Below are 12274 nucleotides of genomic sequence, written 5' to 3'. Positions count from 1 at the left end.
AGTGGCTGGCTTGAGATCACCCAGAAACTTAATGCCAGATTTGGGGTGAAATTGGATACATCCTGGTTGGTCTTCCATCTCCTTCCAGCATATGGCCAGTGCTACAAAGAAATTAGGATGGAGCAGTTACTTGCTTTTCAAAAAGTTCTGCAGCTTCTTGACTCAGAATAGAATTCCTCTCATGCGTTGACATTCTGATTCCATTTGTAAAACTGAAGTCCTCTGTATGACAGTCTAAATAAGTCAGAAAAACAAACACTGTATATTAACGCATATATGCGGAATATAGAAAAATGGTACAGATCAACTGATTGAAGGCAGAAAGACACAGATGTAGAGAACAAACATATGGACACCAAGTGGGGAAAGTGGGGGTGGGGGGGTTGGGGGGGATGAATTGGGAGATTGGGATTGCCATATATACATTACTAATAAGAAAAAAAGTCAAATTGTACACTTAAAAAAAACAACTGAATTCCTCACACACCATTCTGCAGGAAACTGATGGTGTTGAGTACTTAACATTATGTTATACGTGCATGTAACCTAAGTGACTTTGACTCCACACACTTGATCAAAGGGAGAAAAGAGAGAGGCAGAGTGCGTAGATAGGAGAAGTGGCCACTGTTGAAGATAAAATGCACCAAACAACCAAGGAGAGGATTTGATTTGGGCTCTCAGAATAGGGAGAATGTTTACAGAACACCCCAAATAAAAAGAAGGGGGTCTGAGAGGAATCAAGATGGCAGAGTAGGAAGGTGTGCGCTCACTCCCTCTTGCAAGAGCACAGGAATTACAACTAACTGCTGAGCAATCATCGACAGAAAGACACTGGAACTCACCAAAAAAAAAAAAAAAAAAAAAAACCCACATCCAGAGACAAAGGAGAAGCCGCAATGAGATGGTAGGAGGGGTGCAATCACGTTAAAATCAAATCCCATAAATGCTGGGTGGGTGACTCACAAGTTGGGAACAGTTATACCGCAGAAGTCCACCCACTAAAGTGAGGGTTCTGAGCCCCACATCAGGCTTCCTAATCTGGGGGTCCAGCAATGGGAGGAGGAATCCCCAGAGAATCAGACTTTGAAAGCCAGCGGGATTTGATTGCAGGACCTCCACAGGACTGGGAGAAACAGAGACTCCACTCTTGGAGGGCACACAAAAAGTGTGCTCACCAGGACCCAGGGGGAAGGAGCAATAACCCCATAGGAGACTGAACCAGACCTACCTGCTGGTGTTGGAGGGTTACCTGAAGAGGTGGGGGGGCAGCTGTGGCTCACCGAGGAGACAGGGGCACTGGTGGCCGGGGTTCTGGGAAGTGCTCATTGGCGTGAGCCCTCCCAGAGTCCGCCATTAGCCCCACCAAAGAGCCTGTAAGCTCCAGTGCTGGGTCGTCTCAGGCCAAACATCAAACAAGGTGGAAACACAGCCCCACCCATTAACAGAGGAGCAGATGAAAGTGTCACTGAGCTCCGCCCACCAAATTGGATTAAAGTTTTACTGAGCTCCATCCACCCAGCCCAACCCACCATCAGTCCCTCCCATCAGGAAGCACCCACAAGCCTCCTAGATAGCTTCCTCCACAAAAGGGCAAACAGCAGAATCAAGTAGTATCAGCAGTATTTCATCTTGTGGAACTGAAAACCATAGCCACAAAAAGATAGAGAAAATGAAAAAGCAGAGGACCTTGTACCAGATGAAGGGACAAGATAAAGTGCCAGAAAAGCAACTAAATGAAGAGGAAATAGGCACCCTTCCAGAAAAAGAATTCAGAATAATGATGGTGAACATGATCCAGGAGTTTGAAAAAAGACTGGATGCAAAGATCAAAAAGTTGCAAGAAAAGTTTACCAAAGACCTAGAAGAATTAAAGAACAAACAGAGATATGCAATGCAATAACTGAAATGAAAAATACACTAGAAGGAACCAATAGCAGATTAACTGAGGCAGAAGGGCGAATAAGTGACCTGGAAGACAGAATGGTGATAATCACTGCTGTGGAAAAGAATAAAGGAAAAAGAATGAAGAGAACTGAAGACAGCCTAAGAGACCTCTGGGACAACGTTAAACACACCAACATTCACATTATAGGGGTCCCAGAAGGAGAAGAGAAAGAGAAAGGACCCAAGAAAATATTGGAAGAGATTATAGTTGAAAACTTCCCTAACATGGGAAAGGAAACAGCTACCAAAGTCCAGGAAGTGCAGAGTCCCAGGCAGGATAAACCCAAGGAGAAACATGCCAAGACATATAGCAGTCAAATTGACAAAAATTAAAGACAGAGAAATGTTATTAAAAGCAACAAAGGAAAAATGACAAATAACATACAAGGGAACTGCCATAAGGTTAACAGCTGATTTCTCAGCAGAAACTCTACAAGCCAGAAGGGAGTGGCACGATATAATTAAAGTGATGAAAGGGAAGAACCTACAACCAAGAATACTCTACCCAGCAAGGCTCTCATTCAGATTTGACGGAAATATCCAAAGCTTTACAGACAAGCAACAGCTAAGAGAATTCAGCACCACCAAACCAGCCCTACAACAAATGCTAAAGGAACTTCTCTAAGTGGGAAACATAAGAGAAGGACCTACAAAAACATAAACAAAACTATTAAGAAAATGGTAATAGGAACATACATATTGATAATTACCTTGAATGTAAATGGATAAATGCCCCAACCAAAAGACACAACAGACTGGCTGAATGGATACAAAGACAAGACCCATGTATATGCTATCTACAAGAGACCCACTTCAGACCTAGGGACACATACAGACTGAAAGTGAGGGGATGGAAACAGATATTCCATGCAAATGGAAATCAAAAGAAAGCTGGAGTAGCAATACTCATATCAGATAAAATAGACTTTAAAAAAATGTTGCAAGAGACAAGAAAGGACATTACATAAAGATCAAGGGATCCATCCAAGAAGAGGAGATACAATTATAAATATATATGCACCCAATATAGGAGCACCTCAATACATAAGGCAAATGCTAACAACTATGAAAGAGGAAATCGACAGTAACACAATCATAGTGGGGGACTTTAACACCCCACTTACACCAATGGACAGATCATCTAGACAGAAAATTAATAAGGAAACACAAGCTTTAAATGTCACAATAAATCAGCTTGATTTAATAGATACCTATAGGGCATTACATCCAAAAACAGCAGATTACACGTTCTTCTCAAGTGCACATGAAACATTCTCCAGGATAGATCACATTTTGGGTCATAAATCAAGCGTTGGGTAAATTCAAGAAAATTGAAATCATATCAAGCATCTTTTCTGACCACAATGCTGTGAGATTAGAAATCAACTAGAGGAAAAAAACTGTAAAAAACACAATCACATGGAGGCTAAACAATATGCTACTAAATAACCAAGACATCACTGAAGAAATCAAAGAGGAAATCAGAAAATACCTAGAGACAAATGACAATGAAAACACAGCAATCCAAAACCTATGGGATGCAGCAAAAGCAGTTCTAAGAGGGAAGTTTATAGCAATACAATCCTACCTCAAGAAACAAGAAAAATCCCAAATAAACAATCTAACCTTACACCTAAAGAAACTAGAGAAAGAAGAGCAAACAAAACCCAAAGTTAGTAGATGGAGAGAAATCATAAAGATCAGAGCAGAAATAAATGAAATAGAAACAAAGAAAACAATAGCAAAAATCAATATCACTGAAAGCTGTTTCTTTGAGAAGATAAAATTGATAAGCCTCTAGCAAAACTCATCAAGAAAAAGAGGGAGAGGACTCAAATCAATAAAATTAGAAATGAAACAGAAGTTACAGTGGACACCGCAGAAATAAAAAGCACCATAAGAGACTACTACAAGCAACTATATGCCAATAAAATGGACAACCTGGATGAAATGGACAGATTCTTAGAAAGGTATAACCTTCCAAGACTGAATCAGAAAGACATAGAAAATATGAACAGACCAATCACAAGTAATGAAATTGAAACTGTGATTAAAAATCTCCCAACAAGTTATGAAAAATGCCATCTCTCTGGCTGAGGATGAACAATGGAAAAAAATACGAACATTGCTATGTCCAACCTTCACCAGTGGGAAGCTCAAGGAGATGTTCCCCTTCGTTAGCCAGTATGGAGATGTGTTGGTGAGGAACCTGAAGGAGGAAGCAGAGGAAGGCAAGCCCGTCACTGTGAAAGACTTCTTTGGGGCCTACAGCTTGGATGTGATTACTGGCACAGCATTTGGACTGAACATTGATTCCCTCAATAACCCAGAAGATCCCTTTGTGGAACATACTAAGAAGCTCTTAAGATTTGATTTCCTTGATCCACTCCTTGTCCTTTTCAGCACTTTTTCCATTCCTTCGTCCAGTCTTTGAAATATTAAATCTCTTTGTGTTTCCAAAAAGTGCTATGAATTTTATCACAAAATCTATAAAAAGGATGAAAGAAAGTTGTCTCGAAGATAAGGAAAGGCACCGAGTGGATCTTCTTCAGCTGATGATTAACTCTCAGAATTCCAAAGATGTGGACACCTGTAAAGCTCTGTCTGACCCAGAAATGGTGGCCCAAGGTATTATCGTTATTTTTGGTGGCTACAAGCCCACTACCAAGGCTCTCTCCTTCCTTTTCTATAAATTGGCCACTCACCCTGACGTGCAGCAGAAGCTGCAGAAGGAGATTGATGCAACTCTCCCCAATAAGGCGCCTCCCACCTGTGATGCCCTGGCACAGATGCAGTGACTTGACATGGTGCTGAATGAAGCTCTCAGATTGTTCCCGATTACTGCTAGACTTGAAAGAGTCTGTAAGAGAGATGTGGAAATCCACAGGGTGTTCATTCCCAAAGGGACAGTGATGATGGTGCCAGTCTTCACCATTCACAGAGACCCAGAGCTCTGGCCAGAGCCTGAGGAGTTCTGCCCTGAAAGGTTCAGTAAGAAGAACAAGGACAGCATAAATCCTTACACATACCTGCCTTTTGGAACTGGACCCCGCAACTGCCTTGGCATGAGGTTTGCTATCATGAACATGAAACTTGCTGTTGTCAGAATCCTGCAGAACTTCTCCTTCAAACCTTGTAAAGAAACACAGATCCCCCTGAAATTAAGCCACCAGGTACTTATGCAACTAGAAAAACCCATTATTCTAATGGCTGAGCTCAGAGATGCGACCTTAATCGGAGCCTGACTTTCCCTAAGGATTTGTGCTTTGTTCTTCAAGGAAGCTGCATCCTAGAACACCAGAGACCTTGATTTACTTTGTGATAAAACCCAGAAATGAAGATGGGCTTCACCTACTGCACTTGACAGGTGACCAGAGATTCTGCACATTCATTTAGCTTCTCAGTGACTACGTGGAGTGTTATATATTGTGTCATATAGAAGAGGTGACTAATAAGTGCCAAAAAAAACAAAACAAAACTCCCAAAAAACAAAAGTCCAGGACCAGATGGATTCACAGTCGAATTTTATCAAACATTTAGAGAAGAGCTAACACCCATCCTTCTCAAACTCTTCCAAAAAACTGCAGAGGAAAGAACACTCCCAAACTCATTTTATGAGGCCGCCATCACCCTGATACCACAACCAGACAAAGATACTACAAAAAAAAGAAAATTACAGACCAATATCACTGAATGAATTTAGATGCAAAAATCCTCAACAAAATATTAGCCAACAGGATCCAACAACACATTAAAAGGATCATCCACCATGATCAAGTGGAGTTTATCCCTGGAATGCAAGGATCCTTCAATATATGCAAATCAATCAATGTGATACACCATATTAACAAATTGAAAGATAAAAACCACATGGTCATCTCAATAGATGCAGAAAAAGCTTTTGACAAAATTTAACACCCATTTATGATAAAAACTCTGCAGAAGGTGGGCATAGAGGGAACCTACCTCAACATAATAAAGGCCATATATGACAAACCCACAGCAAACATCATTCTCAATGGGGAAAAACTGAAAGCATTCCCTCTAAGATCAAGAACAAGACAAGGATGTCCACTCTCGCCACTACTATTCAACATAGTTTTGGAAGTCCTTGTCACAGCAATCAGAGAAGAAAAAGAAATCAAAGAAATCCAAATTGGAAAAGAAGAAGTAAAACTGTCACTGTTTGCAGATGACATGATACCAAACATAGACCATCCTAAAGATGCCACCAGAAAACTACTTGAGCTAATCAATGAATTTGGTAAAGCTGCAGGATACAAAATTAACACACAGAAATCTCTTGCATTTCTCTACACTAACAATGAAAGATCAGAAAGAGAAATTAAGGAAACAATCCCATTCACCATTGCAACAAAAAGAATAAAATACCTAGGAATAAACCTAACCAAGGAGGTAAAAGACCTGTATGCAGAAATCTATAAGACACTAATGAAAGAAATCAAAGATGACAGAAACAGATGGAGGGACATACCATGTTCTTGGATTGGAAGAATCAACATTGTGAAAATGACTATCCTACCCAAAGCAATTTACAGATTCAGTGCAATCCCAATCAAAATATCAATGGCATTTTTCACAGAACTAGAACAAGAAATTTTACAATTTATATGGAAATGCAAAAGACCCCAAATAGCAAAAGCAATCTTGAGAAGGAAAGACGGAATTGGGGGAATCAGGCTTCCTGACTTCAGGCTATACTACAAGGCTACAGTGATCAAGACAGTATGGTACTGGCACAAAAACAGAAATATAGATCAATGGAACAGGATAGAAAGCCCAGAGATAAACTACGGTCAACTAATCTATGACAAAGGAGGCAAGGATATACAATGGAGAAAAGGCAGCCTCTTCAATAAGTGGTGCTGGGAAAATTGGTCAGCTACATGTAAAAGAATGAAATTGGAACACTCTTTAACACCGTGCACAAAAATAAACTCCAAATGGATTAAAGACCTAAATGTAAGGCCAGACACTATAAAACTGCTAGAGGAAAACATAGGACGAACACTCTTTGACGTAAATAACAGCAAGATCTTTTTTGATCCACCCCCAGAGTAATGGAAATAAAAACAAAAATAAGTGGGACCTAATGAAACTTCAAAGCTTCTGCACAACAAAGGAAACTATAAGCAAGACGAAAAGACAACCCTCAGAAGGGGAGAAAATATTTGCAAACGAATCAACAGACAAAGGATTAATCTCCAAAATATATAAACAGTTCATCCAGCTCAATATCAAAAACACAAACAACCCAATCCAAAAATGGGCAGAAGACCTAAATAGGCATTTCTCCAGAGAAGACATACGGATGGCCAAGAGGCACATGAAAAGCTGCTCACCACCACTAATTCTTAGAGAAATGTAAATCAAAACTACAATGAGGTATCACCTCACACTGGTCAGAATGGGCATCATCAGAAAATCAACAAACAGTAAATGCTGGAGAGGGTGTGGAGAAAAGGGAATGGTCTTGCACTGCTGGTGGGAATGTAAATTGGTACAGCCACTATGGAGAACAGTATGGAGGTTCCTTGCAAAACTAGAAATAGAACTACCATATGACCCAGCAATCCCACTGCTGGGCATATACCCAGAGAACACCATAATTCAAAAAGACACATGCACTCCAATGTTCATTGCAGCACGATTTACAATAGCCAGGACATGAAAGCAACCTAAATGTCCGTCAACAGATGAATGGATAAAAAAGATGTGGTACATATATACAATGGAATATTACTCAGCTGTAAAAAGCAATGAAACTGGGACATTTGTAGAGACATGGATGGACCTAGAGACTGTCATACAGAGTGAAGTGAGTCAGAAAGAGAAAAACAAATATCGTATATTAATACATATATATGGAATATAGAAAAATGGTACAAATCAACTGGTTTGTAAGGCAGAAACAGAGACACAGATGTAGAGAACAAACATATGGACACCAAATGGGGAAAGCGGGGAGGGTTGGGGGGGAATGAACTGAGAGATTGGGATACCAAATAGTACGCTCTAAATATATGCAGTTTATTGTATGTTAACTGTATCTCAATAAAAGTTCTTAAAAAAAAAACAAAAAAAAGGTCTGGGGCTTTATAGAAGCAAGAAAACAAGGATTTATCAGCGAGCCTTTGCAAAGTCACGAGGAACAATGGAGATGAGTCTTTTCTCAGAACATGCAAGAGCATAGTGGTCCTTTATGATTAGAACACAAATGGGTGGGGAGATTTATTAACTCTAGTTCCTTTTCCAAGAGCTCAGGGCTCTGCAGATTCAGCGCTGTCACCGCTGAAAGAGGACTGAGATTCTGCTCACCCTTCCACTCAGTGAGCTCTGCCTTGGGCTGAACATGCAACGGGAGACCCGAATTTGCTGCACTCACTCACCCTGATTTTAATGTCAAAATATGTACAACTTTTTACATGGCCCTCAGTGCAAGTCAGGAACTTCATCTGGTGCTCAGGCAAAGCAGCAGCAATGGGTTCCCCTGAAAGACAGACTATGGGTATCGGCTTCAGAAAGCTGGCCCCCAACATGGTGCCTCCCAAACTCAATTTTCACTCAACTTGCTGATTTAGAACCTAATTTTATGTAAGGCAGCACCCCCCCCACACACCCCCCCACGGAGGAGCAGGCTGCAAATAGAGCCGGGGGGTCCTCCCACAGGCACGTGTGTTGCCGGTGTGGCCACAGGGGGCAGCCTTTTGTGGGCCCTGATGCTGCCTGTCTCCCAAACAGATCCTGCAGGAGTTGGAGTACGGCCCCTCGGTGGACTGGTGGGCCCTGGGGGTGCTGATGTACGAGATGATGGCTGGGCAGCCCCCCTTCGAGGCCGACAACGAGGACGATCTTTTTGAGTCCATCCTCCATGACGACGTGCTGTACCCTGTCTGGCTCAGCAAGGAGGCCGTCAGCATCCTGAAAGCTGTGAGTCATCCACCCTCACTCACTTTCTGCTCCCCTGGCTTTCGTGCCCCCCTCCCCACCGCCCATTCCTCCTTTCTCTCTCTGTCCCACCCCTGCTCACTGCTGAACGGAAGGGGTGGAGGGCAGTCACTGCTGTGAATTCAGGCCCACACAGTGGGTGCTACCAAGAAATGGGGCCTGGTACAAATTGCTCTTCTTGTGGGAAACGGACACCACATTTGTGTTTCCCAAGGAAAGCTCTGTGCACCTGTGTGTCCTCCAGTGTTGCAGAGGGGACAGAACTAACCCCTGCTGCACTGGGGTCAGCCCTGCTGCTTGCACCCTGGGGGCTGGACCCTCCTTCCTTACCTGCTACCCATGGCCTGTCTTCCTCTGGGGCCTGCAGTGGGGGAGGGGGAGAGACACTGTGCACCTGTGTCCATGACAGCATCACTGATCAAAAAAAGACATGTCCACTCAAGATCCCTGTGGCTACGCTGGATTCAGATGTAATAGAGAGACTGTCCCCCCTCCCTGTACAAATAGTCCCTCACAGGTGACAATGTTAGTACTAGCTCAGCACACCTGTTGCTGCAATGTAAGACGCTTGTACTGTGGCGAGTAAGTCCCCCTTGGGATGCTGGGGGAGCTGAGGTGCAGGGACGATGAGCACACCAGCTTACCTGGGAAGGGTCACCCGGCTGGGTTGAGGCCCTGACAGCCCAGGAATCTTGACTTCTGGTCCTGGCTCCTTTCACCCTTGAGAACGCCCCAAAGTTCAGAGTCAGCTTTCCACAGTCACAAAATTTGCCGTATTCCAAATGCCCACTCTACTGTGATTTACTTTTCTTGTTTTTTCAATCAAGTCCCTATATCTATCTAATTATAGGTATTTTATAAAGAAATGTTATATCACTTGCCATAATTAATTAACATAAATCACCCTATGAAAATGGTAAAAATACCCAAAATTATTTCTCAGGGATCTGGCAGGGAGACATGTATCATATTTTGGAAAATGCCACATCAGAACATGTTTCTTCTTCCTGCAGTTCTTTTTTTCCTTCTTCTTCCCTTCTTTCCCTCACCTCATTTCTTCTCTCCCTTCCACATCTATTTCTCTTTCCATCCCTCCCTCCCTCCCACTCGTTGATTCAATGAATGACTATTTGTTGAGTGTTTCCAGTGCATGGGGCACTGTGCTAGATGCTGAGTAAGCACTGGTGAGTGTGACAGCCATCGTCTCTGCCTTGTGGGGCTTGTGATCCATCGGGAGAAAGTAGACAGTGAATGAAAAACACATCCCTGTGTGGTCACAACTGGGAGAAGAGCAGTGAAGGAAGCAAACAGAGTGTGCTTATTCACTCACTCATTTATTCAACACGGATTTATTGGGCATCTAGGATGTGCAAGACGCCATACCAGGTGCTGGCTAAGGAAAACCCTGTTAGCACCCGAGGCAGCCCAGACACTCCCAGCAGAGCTGGTCACTCACCCTGGGCCCCGAACACCAGCCTGACACACTTTCCTGTGAGCCCCCTGCCAGCACCCCAGGTGGGCCCTTTCATTATAGATGACCTAGAGCAGTGGTCTTCAACTAGGGGTGATTTTGTCCCCCATCATCCCCCAGAGACATTTGGCAACATCTGGAGATGTGTTTAGTTGTCACAGCTTGGAGGGGAGGCGTGCTGTTGGCATCTAGTGGGTAAAGCCCAGGGGTGCTGCCAAACATCCTGCCTGCACAGGTCAGCCCCCGAACAAACAAGTATCCAGTCCAAATGTCATTAGCACAGAGGCTGAGAAACTTTGACTTACAGAGATTCAGAAGAAAGAGGTCGTGCCTGTGTCAGCTGGTTGGTGAGGGTGAAGTCTCTGAGAAAAGAGAAGAGCCTCTGGCTCAGGGTCAGCTTCCTGAGACGCTAAAACCCGTATGTTTACCCGTAGCCCTGATACTTCCCCTCCCAGAAGTGGGAGGACAGGAAGAGCTGAGGAAGCAAGGAGAAGTCTTCTACTCCCTTGGCCTTGGAACGCTTCACTTCCTCACATTGTCGCTTGATTCTAGGGCCAGGCCAGGTTTTCCATGACTCAGGCCACTGAGCTGTGTCTCTGAGGGCTGCTGCCTACGTGCAGAACTCTCCAGAAGGCCATTTGCATCAAAGAGTTATGCAGTGCACAACCTGTGCAACAGTAAGTGGCCATCCTGCTTCCTCCCTTCCTCAGCACTGTGCCCTGAGGCCCAGACTTCAACCCAGTGTTCATTCATCTCAATGCACTGAGTGCACAGTGAGAGCCAGGCACTGAGCCAGATGCCGGGAAGATATGACTGATTCCTATATCATCAAGCTCACCAAGGAGAAGAGATATTTAGACAAATTATAATTTAAGTAAACGAGAAGCATGGGGTCTTAGATATCCACGGGGGACAAATCTGGGGAGGCTTCACAGAGGAGGCAGCATTTTGACTGGTTCTTAGTAGATACTTAGGGACTGGAGAGGGGCCTTTAACCAGGGGAGTAAAGGATGCTGAAGGCCAGTGAGAGAGACTGGATACAGACTGAGTAGTTTCTGTATGCCAGACTAAGGGGTTTGGACTTTATCCTGTGGGCAATAGGAATCAGGGGTGTTTAAGCAGAGGTGACCTCTGCCAACTGTTAGATTAGAAGGATGAAGTGTGTGGGCACCATTCCTAACTCACGTCGACCCAGCACCCTTCACTGTCTTGTCTATGGCTCCCCTGCCTCCAATAGCATTTAGTCCAGAGCCGGATGCTTTGGTTTCAGCACTGCCAGGCAAGAGTCAGTAGGAGGCTCTTACTGCCCAGGAGAACCTCCCTAGCTGCTGAAGCCTGAAATGCTGTCATTATAGACTTATCCCTTTGCATTATAATTTGTCCTCTTGTTCCTTTGTTTAAATCTAAACTCTCAGCCTTCACCCCATGAAATATAACAGTTTCTGACACACATGCACACACCCCCCCACACACACACACACCGTTAGTGGCTATCAGAAGTATTTCCACCTAACTAGCTGATTTTTTACATCTGCTTAAGGAAATTAGCACTTGCCATCAGGACTGACTCATTTAATAGGAATAATAATTTCAGCTGGGTGTGTGAGGTCATAAGACACCAGCCAAAAAGTACAAAACACATCAATGTGGTTTTTACAGACAAACACTGAGAAGCAATAAGCCTTTCTTTTTCTTGTTTTTTATCTGTTAATCTATGTGGGGTTTTGTGCTAGAGATTACAAATGCAAATTTTTTTTAAAAAGTAGGAGGGCCCAGGTCCAAGAAAAGAAAAGAGGAGGAAGGTGCCTTTGATAATGGCCCTTAACATGAATATCTTCTTTCGTTCAGAAAGGACTGCTGGCCTCTCAGTATGAGTTTATCAGACCTCAG

The 12274-nt window shown here is 43.4% G+C and overlaps 1 protein-coding gene and 1 pseudogene across 1 annotated transcript in view; both read left to right on the top strand.

The window, feature by feature from the left end:
• PRKCE (protein kinase C epsilon) overlaps positions 1 to 12274 on the top strand; it is a 515835-nt gene that overhangs the window by 476510 nt on the left and 27051 nt on the right. The window contains exon 13 of the mRNA XM_057740938.1: positions 8707 to 8895. Within this exon, the coding sequence (XP_057596921.1) occupies positions 8707 to 8895 (189 nt within the window). The remainder of the gene's footprint in view (positions 1 to 8706; positions 8896 to 12274) is intronic.
• LOC130856514 (cytochrome P450 3A29-like) lies at positions 3636 to 6764 on the top strand (annotated as a pseudogene).

This window comes from Hippopotamus amphibius, chromosome 7 (genome assembly GCF_030028045.1).
Source record: "Hippopotamus amphibius kiboko isolate mHipAmp2 chromosome 7, mHipAmp2.hap2, whole genome shotgun sequence".
NCBI classification, from domain to species: domain Eukaryota; kingdom Metazoa; phylum Chordata; class Mammalia; order Artiodactyla; family Hippopotamidae; genus Hippopotamus; species Hippopotamus amphibius.
Note: the sequence above shows the minus strand (reverse complement) of the source record. Positions and strands in the feature narration are given on the sequence as shown.